This window comes from Ascaphus truei, chromosome 9 (genome assembly GCF_040206685.1).
Source record: "Ascaphus truei isolate aAscTru1 chromosome 9, aAscTru1.hap1, whole genome shotgun sequence".
In the NCBI taxonomy this organism is placed as follows: domain Eukaryota; kingdom Metazoa; phylum Chordata; class Amphibia; order Anura; family Ascaphidae; genus Ascaphus; species Ascaphus truei.
In genome coordinates, this window is record NC_134491.1 from 41,836,562 (window position 1) to 41,853,747 (window position 17,186).

A 17,186-nucleotide genomic window follows, 5' to 3' on the forward strand; every position below is an offset into this window, starting at 1 on the left:
TAAATCTTTGATACATTTGGTGCTATCCCCAAAGGTTCTACAAGCGCAAAGTGCGAGTAGGAACACAGAGCGTGTGTGCTGTATCTATCTTGATTTACAAAATAATCTGAATTGAATATATTTAGTGGATAGCAGCACGCAGAACGAAGCTGCATGTAACCGGTTATAAATGGGACAACTTTACAGTACAATTTGTCAATCTTTATTTTTTACTGGAAATGATTGGGCTGTACCCCCACTCAGAGTCGCTTCTTGGGGTACAGGCTCTCTGCTAATTTCACTGCACTCCATATTCAGTTTGAAGCAGGCCTGTGACTTTTAAGCATGTTTAAATGCTGAATGTGTGTTTCTAGCTTTAAGGTAACAAAACAGTTAGGTTACCATCCGGTGTGTATGGGAGGTCCTGGAAATCATACCCATGCCATGAACTTGGGGTCCACGAGTTATTTTTGAAGTGATTTGATTGGAATTTGGACACATTTCGTGCATATGCAGAGCCAGCCATGTTTTATGGAAGTCTGCACGTAAATCCCTGAGTCACCATTCAGTTCTAGCGGACGCGATCGCACGATGTGACGCGATCGCACGATGTGTCAGTGACGCGATTGCACGATGTGACGCGATCGCACGATGTGTCAGTGACGCGATCGCACGATGTGACGCGATCGCACGATGTGTCAGTGACGAGCGGCTGTAAAGGAGAGCCCTGGGATTCTTGGGGCCTTATTGTTTATAGGTTAAATCGGGCGTTCGGCCAGAGAATCCCAATCTGCAGCTTCGGGGGGACACAGACTAAGCCCCTTGGTCTCCGATTCAATATCCCACTTATCCAGGAAGGTTACAGTTCTATAAGAAAGAAGGGGGCTGAAATGTTCCGTAGCAAGGCGAAGATGGCGTCACAGCACACTGTGTTTCTATGCTACGCAGGTATCTCACTGGGTAGGGGGCACACTTGTCCTTAAGTATATGCTCTAATATTGTACGTTAAAAATATAGCAAATAATAACCCCGCCTGTGAGCACATTCACACCTCTCAGACAGATCTGCAACCCTGCCCTTCCCCATTATCTCTTAGCATACACTGCTTCCACTGCTGCCAGGGATTCTGGGAAATGACATGCAAATGAGCACTGACAGGGTTACCTTTTACCTCTTGTCCATTTTAAATGGACCCCTATAAGCTTCTACCTGCCGTGTTACACAGCTTTTCAGCACAGCCTGGGTAAAAGAAGTGCAGAGCCAGTAACCCTACTCTTGCACTTCTGTTACTTAGCTATGCATATAATGTGACCCACACCTGACAGTTACATACTGTACCTGCTGTCGGAATTGACCTTTGTCCATGTTGAAATTCAGCTCCAGCTGTTTGTTCTTTTCCTGTATTGTGTCGTACTGTTTCTGAAGCTGGGAGACGTCACTGTTCATCAGCTACAGGAAACAAAGCGAGCAGGCTCCTGTCACCCTCCTGTATGCATATTCTTATCGCTTATCTCACAAAAGGAATGTATATCAATAGTGAACGCAAAAGGAAAACACGTCGCTTATATGAAGCACATATTACGCGCTGCGGAACACTTTGGCACTTGACTAATAAACGATAATTATAATGATATACACTGGAAACCGCTTCATCCAATCTAAGAAAGTGTTTTTTTCCAGGAACGTCTGCAACGCATTTCAGGGTGAATAAAATAACCCTTTTGCAGAAGAAAGCCTTCAGTTTGATTTGCATCTCATCTTCGTTATACACAAGGATACGCCGTGATATGCGAGCGTTGTGTCTGTAATATCCCTGTTGCTCTTAATTATAGGGCTGCGTAACTGGGAGAAATGAAACATTTTACAATAGATATACAAACATTTTCATCACCAACTGTTCACTTCTTGTGTTATTGTAACAGGGGACTTATCCCTGTTCACAAATGTGCCTTTAATCCAGCAGTGTGGTGGTTAACTGCTGGTAGGCAATTAACTAACACCACCTGGCTGATTACAGGTGGTAGAAAAAGCCTGCCTCTGAGACAGGAAGAGAGACTCCTTAGCTCACACCTGAGCTGAACTAGGAGACAGAGCAGAGATTCCTTAGTCCACAACTGGGCTAAACCAAGGAAGGACAGATGTCTTGAGCGACAAGCTGACCACAAGACAAAGGGGACAAGATTCTAACCTGGAGCCCGAAGATTGCCTTAGCACACACGGGTGCGGATCCAAGAGAGCAGAGAACCTTCCCCTACAGCAGCCAAGCTAACAGATAGTCTTATACGAAAAGTCTTATTATCTATGTCTATGTGTATTGATAAATGTCTCCATGATTTGGGGCTGGTAAATAGCTTAGCTAACCAACCCAGTCAGAGAGGGCTGAGCTACATGTGTAGATAGTCTCCAAAGCAGAGATAGGTTTTTTTTGTTTGGTTTATTCTCTTATGTTGATTTTTGCTGTGTTTAAAGCGACCGGCACAATAAAGCCTTGTTTTAATTTCACCTTAAAACAGTCTCCATTGTGTACCTCTGCACATGTCCTCCTACAGTTATATGCAAGTTAGGGGACGTGTGTGGTCTCAGAGGATCATGTACAGCAGTGGTCCCCAACGCGGGCGCCAAGCATCTGTGAGTGGGCGCGGCACTGGCGGCCTCCCCCCAAGGTAAGTGTATTTTGTGTGTGTGCGCATATGCACGTTAATTGGTTGGTGCCTGCCACTCTCTCCTGAAGTCTCAAGTGTGCCCTTCGGCACAAAGGTCGGGAACCCCTGATATATAATGTTACATGTAGAACTCTGTATGTCTGTCATCTAAAATCACCCAGATTTCAAAGAACAGTAAAATGAGGCGACTATAAACCAGGGTTACAATACAGAACAATGCACATCGGACATGAATTTCCAACTTCAATATCTTAAAAAGCTTATTCGCCAGCCAACAGGCTAACCTGTAGTAATGAAACTATTTCCGTCAGCTTTCAGCTGGGGTTTTTGTAATTGTATTTCATTATCTCTGTTACTTTAGCATACAATAGACTATTGTGATTTGCAGACATACAGTATACTGGCTGGAGCCAAATGAGCATTTGATAATCCTTTAATTGTGGTTCTATATTCTTTACAACAGAACCTTTTATACACAGCTGGCAGAATTCTGTTGCAAAATAAGCGTAGGATGCCGGAAGATTTGCTTCCTAATAGTGCTAATTAACGAGGAAGCAACTGAAATGTTACTAAAGAGCCCCGCGGAATAGGGGTGAGTGCGTAATGACATTACTAGCTTGGAGGTATCATGTCTCCGCTGAAGGGTCTCAAGCTGGTACTGTTTCCTCTCCTGTTCATCCGCCAGGGTGGTGAGGCTGTTCACCAAGCTCTCGTTGGTGATGGAGAGAGTTTCATGCCGCCTGATGATGGCTCTGACTGGGGAGTCCACACCGTGTTCCAGATAATCTACAATGACAACCCCAGTGGAAACTTAAAGCAAAAGGACCAAAGGACACTGACACAGCGCGTGCCGCAGCACCGACGCAGCGTGTGCCGCAGCACCGACGCAGCGCGTGCCGCAGCACCGACGCAGCGCGTGCCGCAGCACCGACGCAGCGCGTGCCGCAGCACCGACGCAGCGCGTGCCGCAGCACCGACGCAGCGCGTGCCGCAGCACTGACACAGCGCACTGACTCAGCGCGTGCCGCAGCCCTGACACAGCGCACTGACTCAGCGCACTGACACAGCGCGTGCCGCAGCCCTGACACAGCGCACTGACTCAGCGCACTGACACAGCGAGTGCCGCAGCACCGACGCAGCGCGTGCCGCAGCACCGACACAGCGCGTGCTGCAGCACTGACACAGCGCGTGCTTACAGATTTCTGTATGTGGGGTACTTACTTTCTGGAACATTATCAACTATTTTAATTAGGAAGTCTTCATAGATTGTGTTCTTTGCCAGCTTTTCGTGCAGCTTCTGTTGCCTGTATAAGTGCAATAAAAATGTGCAATGCGGTTAAATTAAAATGAGCGCACGATTAGAAAAGGGGATATCATTTCACATCAACATTTGGTGGGAGAGAGATCGATCTAACATACACAAGTGGTTCTTACCACCTAATTCAGGGGTGCTAAACTCCAGTCCTTAGACCCCCCCCAACAGGACAGGTTTTCAGGATATCCCGGCTTCAGCACAGGTGGCTCAATCAGTCCATGCTTCAGCACAGATGGCTCAATCAGTCCCTGCTTCAGCACATGTGGCTCAATCAGAGGCTCAGTCAAAGACTGAGCCTCTGACGGAACCACCTGTGCTGAAGCGGGGATATCCTGACCTGAGCACCCCTGACCCAAGTGACTGGACCAGAACATAACACTACTGAAACGAAGAGATGCTCCTGACATCTGCTGCTTAGTAGAGAGTTCACCCAGCAGCTGAGGTTGGCAAAGGGAACGCCGGGGGAAATACTGGGTGTTTTAAAGAACTAAAAGCACAAAAATATAAGAAAAAATTGTCCAAGCAAACAGGAGCTGGTGGCCCGGGGACTATGTGATAGTGCAGTAAGTAAGTGTGCCTGTGTGATAGTACAGTAAGTGTGCCTGTGTCATAGTACAGTAAGTGTGCCTGTGTCATAGTACAGTAAGTGTGCCTGTGTGATAGTACAGTAAGTGTGCCTGTGTGATAGTACAGTAAGTGTGCCCATGTGATAGTACAGTAAGTGCGCCCATGTGATAGTACAGTAAGTTTGCCTGTGTGATAGTACAGTAAGTGTGCCCGTGTGATAGTACAGTAAGTGTGCCTGTGTGATAGTACAGTAAGTGTGCCTGTGTGATAGTACAGTAAGTTTGCCTGTGTGATAGTACAGTAAGTGTGCCCGTGTGATAGTACAGTAAGTGTGCCTGTGTGATAGTACAGTAAGTGTGCCTGTGTGATAGTACAGTAAGTGTGCCTGTGTGATAGTACAGTAAGTGTGCCTGTGTCATAGTACAGTAAGTGTGCCTGTGTCATAGTACAGTAAGTGTGCCTGTGTGATAGTACAGTAAGTGTGCCTGTGTGATAGTACAGTAAGTGTGCCCATGTGATAGTACAGTAAGTGCGCCCATGTGATAGTACAGTAAGTGTGCCCGTGTGATAGTACAGTAAGTGTGCCTGTGTGATAGTACAGTAAGTGTGCCTGTGTGATAGTACAGTAAGTTTGCCTGTGTGATAGTACAGTAAGTGTGCCCGTGTGATAGTACAGTAAGTGTGCCTGTGTGATAGTACAGTAAGTGTGCCTGTGTGATAGTACAGTAAGTGTGCCTGTGTGATAGTACAGTAAGTGTGCCCGTGTGATAGTACAGTAAGTGCGCCCGTGTGATAGTACAGTAAGTGCGCCCGTGTGATAGTACAGTAAGTGTGCCCGTGTGATAGTACAGTAAGTGCGCCCGTGTGATAGTACAGTAAGTGCGCCCGTGTGATAGTACAGTAAGTGTGCCTGTGTGATAGTACAGTAAGTGTGCCTGTGTGATAGTACAGTAAGTGTGCCTGTGTGATAGTACAGTAAGTGTGCCCGTGTGATAGTACAGTAAGTGCGCCCGTGTGATAGTACAGTAAGTGCGCCCGTGTGATAGTACAGTAAGTGCGCCCGTGTGATAGTACAGTAAGTGTGCCCGTGTGATAGTACAGTAAGTGCGCCCGTGTGATAGTACAGTAAGTGCGCCCGTGTGATGTTATTGCTGCAATGTGAATTCCGTTTTCAGTTCCCGTATAAATGGAGAGCGAGTAGCAGAGCTGATAAATGGTTACAAATAAATAAATGAATAATGACAAGAAGGTTGATGGAAACGTTGCACTCGGTGAAAGGATCTGCAGATGTATTTGTGTTTAGGAAATTGCATCAATGCAAGCATGGATTGGCAAAATGGTCGTATAGTGCGCATAAAACATAAAGCCACATTTAAACGGACGTCTTACTTAATCTACCCTTTATTTGCCACTAAAATGAAACTTCTGAATGGGCTGAAATATTTACCCATTCAGTGCGACTTGGTTTTTTTCTGCCAATATACACTGCTCTGTACACGTGCTTTTTAAGGCACAATGAGCCCTGGCCCATAGAACTTACAATCTAATGTTGGCCCCTCTGGGACAGCTAGATAAAGTGACTTGCCCAAGGTCACAAGGGCCTGACACTGCGGTTCACACCATCCGTACCCCCAAGCGTCTCCTCTGGAACACTGTACCTGGCTCTCATCCCCCCCAGCTGTTTGGCCAGCTCCTCCAGCTCCGTTTGCCGTAACCCGTTCTGCTTTGCCTCTGTCTGGTATTTCACAATCGCTTTTCTTCTTTTGGCTTCACCGTCTTTCAGAAACCTCTCAAATTTGCCCGCTTTATCCAGACACTGCGGAACAGAAACGATATGTGTACATTCAACGCTACAAAAGGCTTTCTTTAGCCTCAACCCCCCTGGCCTTGATTTAATTTGCAGTAAAGCTGCTTGTCCTTGCTGGAGAAGGTTTCACTCCCAGTGATCGGAATGGATCTCTTCTCCGGAGCTGGGAAGCAGCCGCACAGCATATCCAGGGAGTAATCATTATACATATATCTATACACACACACCAAGAAAAGACAAGGCACGCCAGGGGTTAATGCAAAGACTGGCCACCATAAAAAGCACACACTTCCAAACTTGCAATGAGAAGAGTGGCGGTGCTGCACAAAGCCTGTCCTGTTGCAACAATGAGAACAGGGAACTCCAGGGCATCCACACAATGAGACTCTGAAGCGGCGTGTCCGTCGGTGGAACGTGATAATGCACCTCAACGCGTTTCGCACAATACGGTGCTTCATCAGCACCTCCTGATGCGCCTTGTCTTTTCTTGGTGTTTGTCTTTGGAGGTACGTGAGGTTCTCCGTTTGCGAGCGCATCACATTCTACTTGGTGAATGAGTTCAGCGCAAGGGTGCCTTCTATGTATGTATGTATATATATATATATATATATATATATCAATGAAAAAATAGTTTGCACTCACGGTTTCTCAAATGAAGGCAGATGCTCGTCCCATATAGAAACATGTACAGGGTAACCAGGGAAATCCAGGTAACAAAGAGACAGCACACCGCAATATGATGAAGTCAAATAAAGTGTATTAACAACACAGGGCAGCCAACGTTTCGGTCCACTGCCCTGAGGAAGGTCCCACTCTGAGGACCGAAACGTTGGCTGCCCTGTGTTGTTAATACACTTTATTTGACTTCATCATATTTTGGTGTGCTGTCTCTTTGTTACCTGGATTTCCCTGGTTACCCTGTGTGTGTGTGTGTATATATGTGTGTGTGTGTGTGTGTGTGTGTGTGTGTGTGTGTGTGTGTGTGTGTGTGTGTGTGTGTGTGTGTGTGTGTGTGTGTGTGTGTGTGTGTGTGTAAATATATATATATATATATATATATATATATATATATATATATATATATCTTAACAAGATGGCCAAAATATCAGGCCTATGTGTGCTTTTTAGACCTAATAAATTACCCTTTATTTGATATTTTTGAACTGTGCTGGAATTCTAGATTACTTGTGATCTAAATTGACATACATATATGCAATTTAGATCACAAGTAATATATATATTACAGCACAGGAACCAGGGCAGGGGGTCGCATTGTTTGTAGGAAAAACAAAAAAGCAAACTTGTTTCGGCAAAACCAAAAGGGTGAAATTCGCAGCGTTTACTAACAAGCGTAAAATTCGGGGGTGTGAGAAAATGCAGGAGGAGTTCAACAGCTCTTAGGACAGAGAAGAGGGCATCTGAAAGTGGCTTAGAAATGGGGAATGACAGTGGATGAAGCGGGGTATAGGATTTTAAAGTACATACGGAGACTGAGCGCTCCCTCTGTGGAAGTATCACACACTTCTTCTTACCTCTATCTGTTTCTGCGCAAATCCTTCTTTCTTCTTGTCTAAAGTTTGCATCCGGACTTTATATTCCTGCCTTTTAGCAAGAAGCTCCTCACTGACACGATCATATTCAACTTCTTTCTTCAAAACCAAAGTTTTTTGTAGAGTGTTTTTACTGGTGTCCAAAATCTTGCTGGCAGCCTTGAAAAACATTATCTGATTTTAGCTTTTATTTGAAGAAAAACATGTTCCCAATGAATCAGCAATTCATAGAAAGAATACATCATGTTAGCAGTGCCCACTGTATTTATACAATGTGCCACCGAGAAAGAGAGGTGGCATTTATATGGAAGATTCCATTTAATAAGCACAGTTTGGCCTTCTCTGCCCACCTCTTTCCACCTTTAAGACAAACCTTACAACTCACCTCTTAAATAAAGCCTTTCCCCACAGTCACTCCTATCAACCACTGTGACCAGTCACTGCATCTACTGCACTTATAATTAATAATAATTACTGCGCTTATTCCCTTATTTATTTATAAAATATTTTACCAGGAAGTAATACATTAAGAGTTACCTCTCGTTTTCAAGTATGTCCTGGGCACAGAGTAAAACAAATAATACATGGTTACAAATACAGTTACATAAATGAACAGGGTATACATTATATACAAGACATTGCGTGCATAGTTAAAGAAAATATATATTATGGACGTATGAAACAGTTACAGACCAGATTAAAGTGTGAGACAGCCTTAGATTTGAAAGAACTTAAACTGGTGGAGGATGTGAGAGTCTCTGGTAGGTTGTTCCAGTTTTGGGGTGCATGGTAGGAGAAGGAGGAACGTCCGGATACTTTGTTGAGCCTTGGGACCATGAACAGTCTTTTGGAGTCTGATCTCAGATGATAAGTGCTGCAAGTGGTAGTGGTGAGGAGCTTGTTCAGATAGCTGGGTAGCTTGCCCATGAAGAATTTAAAGGTAAGAAAGGAAAGGTGAACTTTGCGCCTAGACTCTAGTGATGACCAATCTAGTTCTTTGAGTATTTCGCAGTGATGTGTGTTGTAGTTGCATTGGAGAACAAAACGACAAATTGAATTGTAGAGGGTGTCAAGTTTGCCAAGGTGGGTTTGAGGTGCTGAGCCATATACTATGTCTCCATAGTCAATAATTGGCATTAGCATCTGCTGTGCGATACGCTTTCTGACCAGGAGACTTAGGGAGGATTTGTTCCTGTAAAGTACCCCTAGTTTGGCATAGGTCTTGGTTGTCAGGGTATCAATGTGCATCCCGAATGTTAAGTGGGAGTCAAACCATAAGCCCAGGTATTTAAAACTAGTGACAGGGGTTAGGGTGGTGTTAGCGTTGGTTCTAATCAGGAGCTCAGTCACTGGAAGCTTTAAAAATTTAGTCTTTGTCCCAAACACCATTGTTACAGTCTTGTCAGTGTTTAAAAACAGTTTGTTTTGGGAAATCCAGTTTACGAGTCTGAAAAAGTCAGACTGAAGTATGTGTTGAAGGTCAGAGAGGCTATGGCTGTGTGCATATAGGATTGTGTCGTCTGCATACATCTGTATTGAGGCTTCCTTACAAGCTGTGGGAAGATCATTAATGAACACTGAGAAAAGTAGGGGCCCCAGAACAGAGCCTTGCGGGACACCACAGGTGATATCCAGGGGGTTGGTGTTAGAGCCTGAGATGGACACATGTTGGGATCTTCCTGATAGGTAGGACTGAAACCAGTTTAAAGCATGCTTCCCTATTCCAGAGCTCTGGAGTTTGTTAAGCAGGATAGCATGATCAACTGTGTCAAAAGCCTTTGCAAAATCTAGGAATACTGCACCAGTGAGTTGTCTCACTTCCCTCACCTGCTGTCTCTGTCTCCCAACATACCACTTAGAGTGTAAGCTCTCCGGGCAGGGACTCCCTTTCCCATTGTCTGACTTTGTTTGTTGCACTTATTGTATTATAATTCCCTGTCCTGTCTCTTGCAAAGCGCTGCGTACAGTGTGGGCACTATATAAAGATATACACACATTACTGCATATTAGGTGATTTCTGCTTAGATAAAACATTACAAAATATTGAGGAAACAAATTGAATCTGACCTCCTTTATTATAGGTATTTGTGTAACATCGTTCTCCTCTTCATCCCTAAAAGAAGCAAAGTAAGAATTGCTGCATAAAAAACCTTTGGATTCTGCATTAGCCGTGCAGGAAAACACAACAAAGATTTGAAAACATTTTCAAGAAAGTGTGAAAGTAGAACGCCTGCTGTTACCCCAGTGTATATGAATGACTTATTGCAATAATCTGCTATAGTAGCATTAGATAACACGATCGTGATGTACTATTGAGGATATTTATTGGCTATGTTACATATATGCACCTTCTGAAAATAAGTCACTGCCCATGTGCAATGATCTAAGGTACAATGTATGTATGTCTTTATTTGTATAGCGCCATTAATGTACATAGCCCTTCACAGCAGTAATAGTTACAATCATATAAATAATAAGATATAAATAACACATAATAAGATATAAATAACACAAAGGGAAGAAGTGCATCAGACTTAAAAGTAACATTTAGGAAAAGGAGTCCCTGCTCCGAAGAGCTTACAATCTAATTGGTAGGTAGGAAGAACGTACAGAGACAGTAGGAGGGTGTTCTGGTAAGTGCGTTTGCAAGGGGCCAAGGTTAATGTAAGAGGTGTTAATTATCAGCCACCGAGCTACTCATATGCTTCCTTAAGCAGGTGTGTTTTAATGTGGGTTTTAAAGGTGGATAGAGAGGGTGCTAGTCGGATATTAAGGGGAAGGGCATTCCAGAGGTGTGGGGCAGTCAGTGAGAAAGGTTAAAGGCGGGAGAGGGCGTTGGATACAAAAGGGGGTAGAAAGAAGACATCCTTGAGCAGAACGCAAGAGCCGAGATGGTGTATAGCGAGAAATTAGGGCAGAGATGTAAGGAGGGGCAGAAGAGTGTAAAGCTTTATATTTACAATATTAAATCAATCAAAGGACACTGTGAAACAAAAATAAATGTTAATATATATAAATATATATATATTTTATATAAATGTTAATATTTATAATGCAATCATTAGGAAGTATTATGAAAATATTCATAATATTAACTGGGATTATTTAACATTTCTTATAATAGATATAGAACAATAACTCTGCTGAATTCTGAGTTGTATTATTTTGGGGGAACATATCTCCTGATTACAGCAATAGGGGAAAAAAATATTTCCCCATAATATCTATAGAGCACTAATGAGTAACTCCCATTCCAATACCCCATACACATCACCTCTTAATGTAAGGCCCAGGGGGGGGGGGGGGAGTGGTAGGTTTCCCCTCGTGCTTGTACATGGGATCCCAGCTTGCTTTGTGTGAGCTCTGGGGCATGGATTCTCTCTCTGCACCTCCCCTGGCTAACACAGCTCCAGTTTTGCACCGGAATGTTGCTCACTACTGTAACTATACATCCATCAAATCACTCATCTATCTATTGCCTAAAGATCCTTCCAGCACAAAAAGGGTTACCACGAGAAGTCCTGTTGTTGGTCTCCAGCACTGAAAGGGTTAAAAGCACGTGCTGACACAAGGTCACCCACCTTCCCTCCTCCAGCTGAGTCACAAAGACGTTTCTCTTCCTGCTGTCCAGGTTCAGGTCACACCTGGCATGGTCCCTGCTCGGCCCCCCATGCTCACACTCATGCATGGTGATCTCTGGGCAGTGGGAGCACTGTCTCACACCCCCCTGCTCACTTTGCACGCGCAGATACAGTGTGGCAGGAAATTAACCCCCCTGCAGCCCAATCCTGCTGCACTCCGGCCCACACGACCTGCCCGATCCGGGTCCGCGTTCTGTTTCCATAGCAACGGCCACGCTGCCAGCAACATTCTGCCAATCGCATCCGCGTTGCCCTTGGTTACCACCGGACCGCCTCCCTGTGAATCAGGAGCAAGGGGTATCTTTGTGCAGCTGTAGACAATTAACCCTCTCATTGCTGGAATGCATAGCAGGGTACCCAGCTGGCTGCAGTGCATTTAGGTTGTGGCTGCAGTGCGTGCAGTGTGTGGCTGCAGTGTCTGCAGTGCATTTAGGGTGTGGCTGCAGGACCCTGTGGGTATAAGAATGTTCAATTAAAGTTTTTAATCAACTGAAAGTTTCTATGGAAACACATTATATGAACCCCTTCACTGCCAGAGTGTGTTCTGCTGGGCCCTTTGGCAGCAACGGAGTTAATGATAAGCAGATATATGAAAATATGTCATGTGCCATAGCACACTCACAAATAACATTGTAACTGAATCTTTTAAAGGAATGTAGCCCTCTTTCCCCCTGACTAAAGGGACTTCCGGTACTGCCATTACCGGTCTGGCTACCAGAAGGCCTGAGCCTCCTGGGAGCCTGGGGTGTCAATTGTCCGCCATGGTGCAGCGTCTCCACCTGTGAGGGATCCCAGCGCAGTGGGATGATCCCCACACAGGAAACAATACTAACAGTAAGTATGTAATAACGGGTTTTCCTGAGCACATATATAACAGCAACCTGTACCACACAGTATATATCACACCCAGCCCCAATACACCAAGTGAGTGTCCCCACAGTACAAAGGGAGCTCGGCACCAATACCCTGATGTTCTTTCCCCAATGTCAAGGCCCACCCAAAAGTGTGTATGGTAGCGCTACCCGTGAACCGTTGGTGCACTTTGTTGAGGTACCTGCCGGGTACTCCAGTACTTGGTGTGGCCAACTAGCAACAGGGAAGCGCTGATCCAGCGACGGCGTCCACCTCTGCGTGGGGTGAACTCCTGTAGGAGGGTCTCACCTTTAAGAGTCTCTTAATGTAGGTGTCTGGTCCCAGACCGCAGGCCGCAAATCACCGCGAGGCGTTGTCGATGATGCCTATTACTATCAGGCTACTGGGGAAATGTCCCTAGCTGGGAACGTGGGTGATCGCGCAATGTGGGGGATCGCGGGGTATCCGTGGGGGATCGCGCAATGTGGGGGATCGCAGGGGAATATGGGGGATCACGGGGGAGTGCAGTTCCTGTACCTTTTTTCATAGACGATGTAGTAAATATTATAGCATTGTGATAATCTAAAAAATTATTATTTACAAAAATAATAACAGATACTGTATATTCTAAACAATTTTGAAATGTGAATAAATGTGTATATTATTGCGCATGTCCAAAATACTCCGCCCCCCCTGCCGTCCCATTCTCAGGTTCCCTCACCTTTCTTTCCAGAAGAAAAGCTCTGGCTATGCAGCTTCATATCCTGTGTGTCGTCGTCCCCTGTCCCCCGCCCCCCCCGCCCTGCTTAAAATACAGTAGTGCCTCGTCCTGCGTGAGGGAGGCGTTCCTGGGAAACCCTGCGCACATCGAACTGAAGTCAGTTTAAATGGAAAAATAAGGATGTGTTCCTGACACCTCCAAAAGTCCATTTCGTCCCACTCCTATGCTTATCTGTACATTATTACTAAGTACTCCAGCCACTTCCCAGGTACTTTATTAACAATATAGAGGTTTAACACTCACCAATGATATAGAGGATCTTGGGAAGTTCCATGATGCAAAATGTCATCCGAAAAGTGCATAAAACACAAGATAAGAGGTCAAAGCGCGGAGTTTGGACGCACCACCGCAACACGTCACTTGCGCCATACCTCACACCGACTCGCATACACGCAAGCCATTCTTTGCTTTTTTAAATTTTCATGTTCAAAACAAAACCGCGTAGGTTTGAATTTGCGTTAAAGAAACGCGTGCAAATCGAGGGTCCACTGTAAAGCTCTGAGTACATGGGCGGCAATATACATAAAGATATACACACATACTATAGTCACTGCCTTTGTCCTCCTCACGTAGCTCCGGGGCGAGCGTGGCGCTGGCCAGTTTAAGCATGGATGGGGCACCGCTATTTTTAACTACGTTGAAAACGTACGGTTCAATATGACATGTATAACAAACATACATTTATACCACGTGATATCTGGCTCACACTTGTGCTAAACTTAGCCTCTTCTGCTGACATAGTGCAGGCTGAAATGTCAGCTCTCCAAAGCCCTGTCCTGCCGGGGAGCGGTGGGGGATCATTTCAACTAATATAACACCTCTCTGGGCTCAGGGAGTTAACAGAGATTAATGGACATTCTTCCCTCGGGGGCAGTAGAGCTGGCATGGGTGAAACAATTGCAATGTATTGTGCAGTTCTAATAACCTGTGCGGTCGGTAACATTAGACATGTATGTACCTGACTGTACGTTCTGAGCCAAGTAAATATAAACGCAGCATTTTTTCTGCAGCTCTTTACAATCCAGAATGTAGTTTTAAGTCAGGCACAGAACCACTGGGCTTTTTGGACCCTTTGATCACTGCAGTGAGACCTGTGAGATCATTTTATTGTTTGGAATGAGTCCAGGAAAGAAAGGACAAAATGAAGGTAATGAAGTTTCTTTTAGAGGATATCTTTAAGCGAATCCCCATTTATTATACAGATATTATGTAGAAAACCCGATTGCCCTTGGGCTGGAATTGGCGGCGTTCTGATGCATCCCACCTCTGACCTTTCATGACCTTTGCTTTGATAACAGAGTACTGAAATACTTTTCATATCCCCTAAGGTACAACGTCTGCTGGTGCCAGAGTTGGCAGCTGTCAGGTTACATGCTGTCACTTGTTTATCCGCTTGAGTTCTGCCGAGTACCACTGGGTGATTGACTGCCTGTCCCTGTCAGGAATAAAACAGCAAGACTATAGGCCCAGATTCACTACACGTGCTAAGTGTTAGCTCCCATCACTTAGCACCCTTTAGTGAATCGGGCCATGTTTTCCTTCCCTTGCAGGCACCCTGAGCAGCACTTCATCCTTATAGGCAGACTCATATGCTATAGCTAAAAGCCCAGGCATGCCACATCCACTCTTGCTCAGAAACATTTGTCTGAGTGGGTAGTGTTCACACAATTATATTTTACACCATTTTTGGAGCATGTTCATTGTTACTTATGTAACACCTCTTTACTTTCCCTCAGACTATAGAACCTGTCACTGAGGTGGGGGCTGTGTACTGTAACTTGGGGTGTAACTCTTATAGTGGGGGGTACACAGAGTGGGAAGCAGGAGTAATTAGAAACAACAACACTGTAAGGAATTATAACAAACTTTATATTACCTTATCATTTTGAACAGGGAGACACACACAGGACTACCACATAACCACACAGTGTTTCTGCAACCCTACTAAAACAAATCACTAACGCTGCACCTCTGTGTTTATATATCTTACAATCATTGCATATTAGTTGACATACCCCGTTACATAGTTACATAGTAGATGAGGTTGAAAAAAGACGTACGCCCATCAAGTTCAACCTATGCTACATTTAGACAACAGATACTTTATCCTATATCTATACTTACTTATTGATCCAGAGGAAGGCAAACAAAAATCCCCAGTGTCATATCATCTCATAAGGGGAAAAATAAATTCCTTCCTGAATTGGCAATCGGATTAATCCCTGGATCAACCTCCTTCCCATGTTTACTTATTTGGTACATCCCAGTATACATTTTCGTTCTAAAAAGATGTCCAACCTTTTTTTGAACAAATCCATTGTAGCTGCCATCACAGTTTCCATGGGTAATGAATTCCACATTTTAACTGCCCTTACTGTAAGAACCCTTTCCTTTTTTGCTGGTGAAATTTCCTTTCCTCCAACCTTAAGGGATGTCCCGAGTCCTTTGTACTGCCCGTGGGATGAATAGTTCATTTGAAAGCGCCTTGTACTGTCCCCGAATATATTTGTATATAGTTATCATATCCCCTCTTAGACGCCTCTTTTTTAATGTAAATAAATCTAATTTAGCTAGCCTCTCCTCATAAGTTAGAATGTCCATCCCCTTTATTAATTTGGTGGCTCTTCTCTGCACTCTCTCTAGTTCCAGAATGTCTTTTCTTAGGATTGGTGCCCAAAATTGTACTCCATATTCAAGGTGTGGTCTTACTAATGCTTTGTAAAGGGGCATAATTATGTTTACTTCCCTTCCATCCATTGCCCGTTTGATGCAAGATAAGATCTTGTTTGCCTTTGCAGTTACTGCATGACTTTGGGCACTATTGCTAAGCCTGCTATCTACAAGCACTCCTAAATCCTTCTCCATCAAGGATTCTCCTAATTTATCCCCATTTAATTTATAAGTCGTCAGTTTATTCTTGCTTCCCAAATGCATAACCTTACATTTATCTGTATTAAACCTCATTTGCCATTTACCTGCCCACGTTTCCAGTCTCTCCAAGTCCTTCTGAAGAGAAATTACATCCTGCTCTGATTCTATTACCTTACACAATTTAGTATCATCAGCAAAGATGGAGACTTTGCTCTCGATCCCAACCTCAAGGTCATTAATAAACAAGTTAAAAAGCAGGGGTCCCCGTACCGATCCCTGAGGTACTCCACTCACGACTTTAGCCCAACCTGAAAAAGTTCAATTTATGACTACCCTCTGTTGTCTGTCCTTTAACCAGTTTTCAATCCAGGTGCATATATTATTAGAGTCCAATTTGCTTTATTTTGTACACCGACTTCGTGTGGAACCGTATCAAAAGCTTTTGCAAAATCTAAGTAGACCACATCAACTTCATTACCCTGGTCTACATTCCTACTTACCTCCTCAAAGAAACAAATAAGGTTAGTTTGGCATGATCTATTCTTCATAAATCCATGCTGACTATTACTAATAATTTTGTTTTCCATTAGGTATTCCTGAACATTATCCTGTATTAAACCTTCAAGTAGTTGCCTCACTATTGAAGTCAGGCTTACAGGTCTGTAATACCCGGTTGTGATCTAGCTCCCGTTTTTAAATATAGGCACCACATCTGCTTTACGCCAATCTTGTGGTACGGAGCCTGTGGAAATGGAGTCCTTGAATATTAAATGTAACGGTTTGGCTATTACTGAACTTAACTCCTTGAGAACTCTTGGATGTATGCCATCGGGGCCAGGTGCCTTATTTACTTTAATTTTTTCAGGCCGCTTATGAACTTCTTCCTCAGTTAACCAATTGTTCATTAATATGGAGGATTGGATTAATATGGCGGATAATCTGTTGCTCAGACAGGGTATTTGTATGTAGCCAGGTCACCTGATGGCTACTATTCTGCCCTTGGGCTGGCAGTAAATTCTGGTACAATCAGGTTGCCAGTAGTTGATATGGGGTTTGCATTTGACTGACAGCGGGAGGCGTGACATCAGGCCTGGGCATGACCAATCATTAGCCGGACCTGGTTCCCTCCTTCTTGCAGATCTTAAAGGCTGGACCGCCCT

General features: G+C 44.3%; 1 protein-coding gene across 1 annotated transcript; it reads right to left on the bottom strand.

Moving 5' to 3' along the window:
* Positions 1-3,067: 3,067 nt before the first annotated feature.
* On the bottom strand, positions 3,068-12,507 carry CCDC197 (coiled-coil domain containing 197). Its single transcript, XM_075614457.1, has 6 exons — positions 11,463-12,507; positions 9,949-9,994; positions 7,864-8,040; positions 6,183-6,340; positions 3,864-3,946; positions 3,068-3,428 (listed from the first exon to the last, which is right to left on the bottom strand). The coding sequence occupies exons 1-6, from the start codon at positions 11,567-11,569 to the stop codon at positions 3,112-3,114; spliced, it is 888 nt and encodes a 295-aa protein (XP_075470572.1). The 5' UTR covers positions 11,570-12,507; the 3' UTR covers positions 3,068-3,111.
* Between the last annotated feature and the right edge of the window lie 4,679 nt (positions 12,508-17,186).

Coding starts and splice junctions, on each gene's coding strand:
- CCDC197 (XM_075614457.1), bottom strand. CDS start 11,569: ATGCATGAGTGTGAGCATGGGGGGCCGAGCAGGGACCATGCCAGGTGT. Junction 6,341..7,863: donor TTGCGCAGAAACAGATAGAG/GTAAGAAGAAGT, acceptor TCTGTTCCGCAG/TGTCTGGATAAAGCGGGCAA. Junction 3,429..3,863: donor AGTTGATAATGTTCCAGAAA/GTAAGTACCCCA, acceptor TTGTCATTGTAG/ATTATCTGGAACACGGTGTG.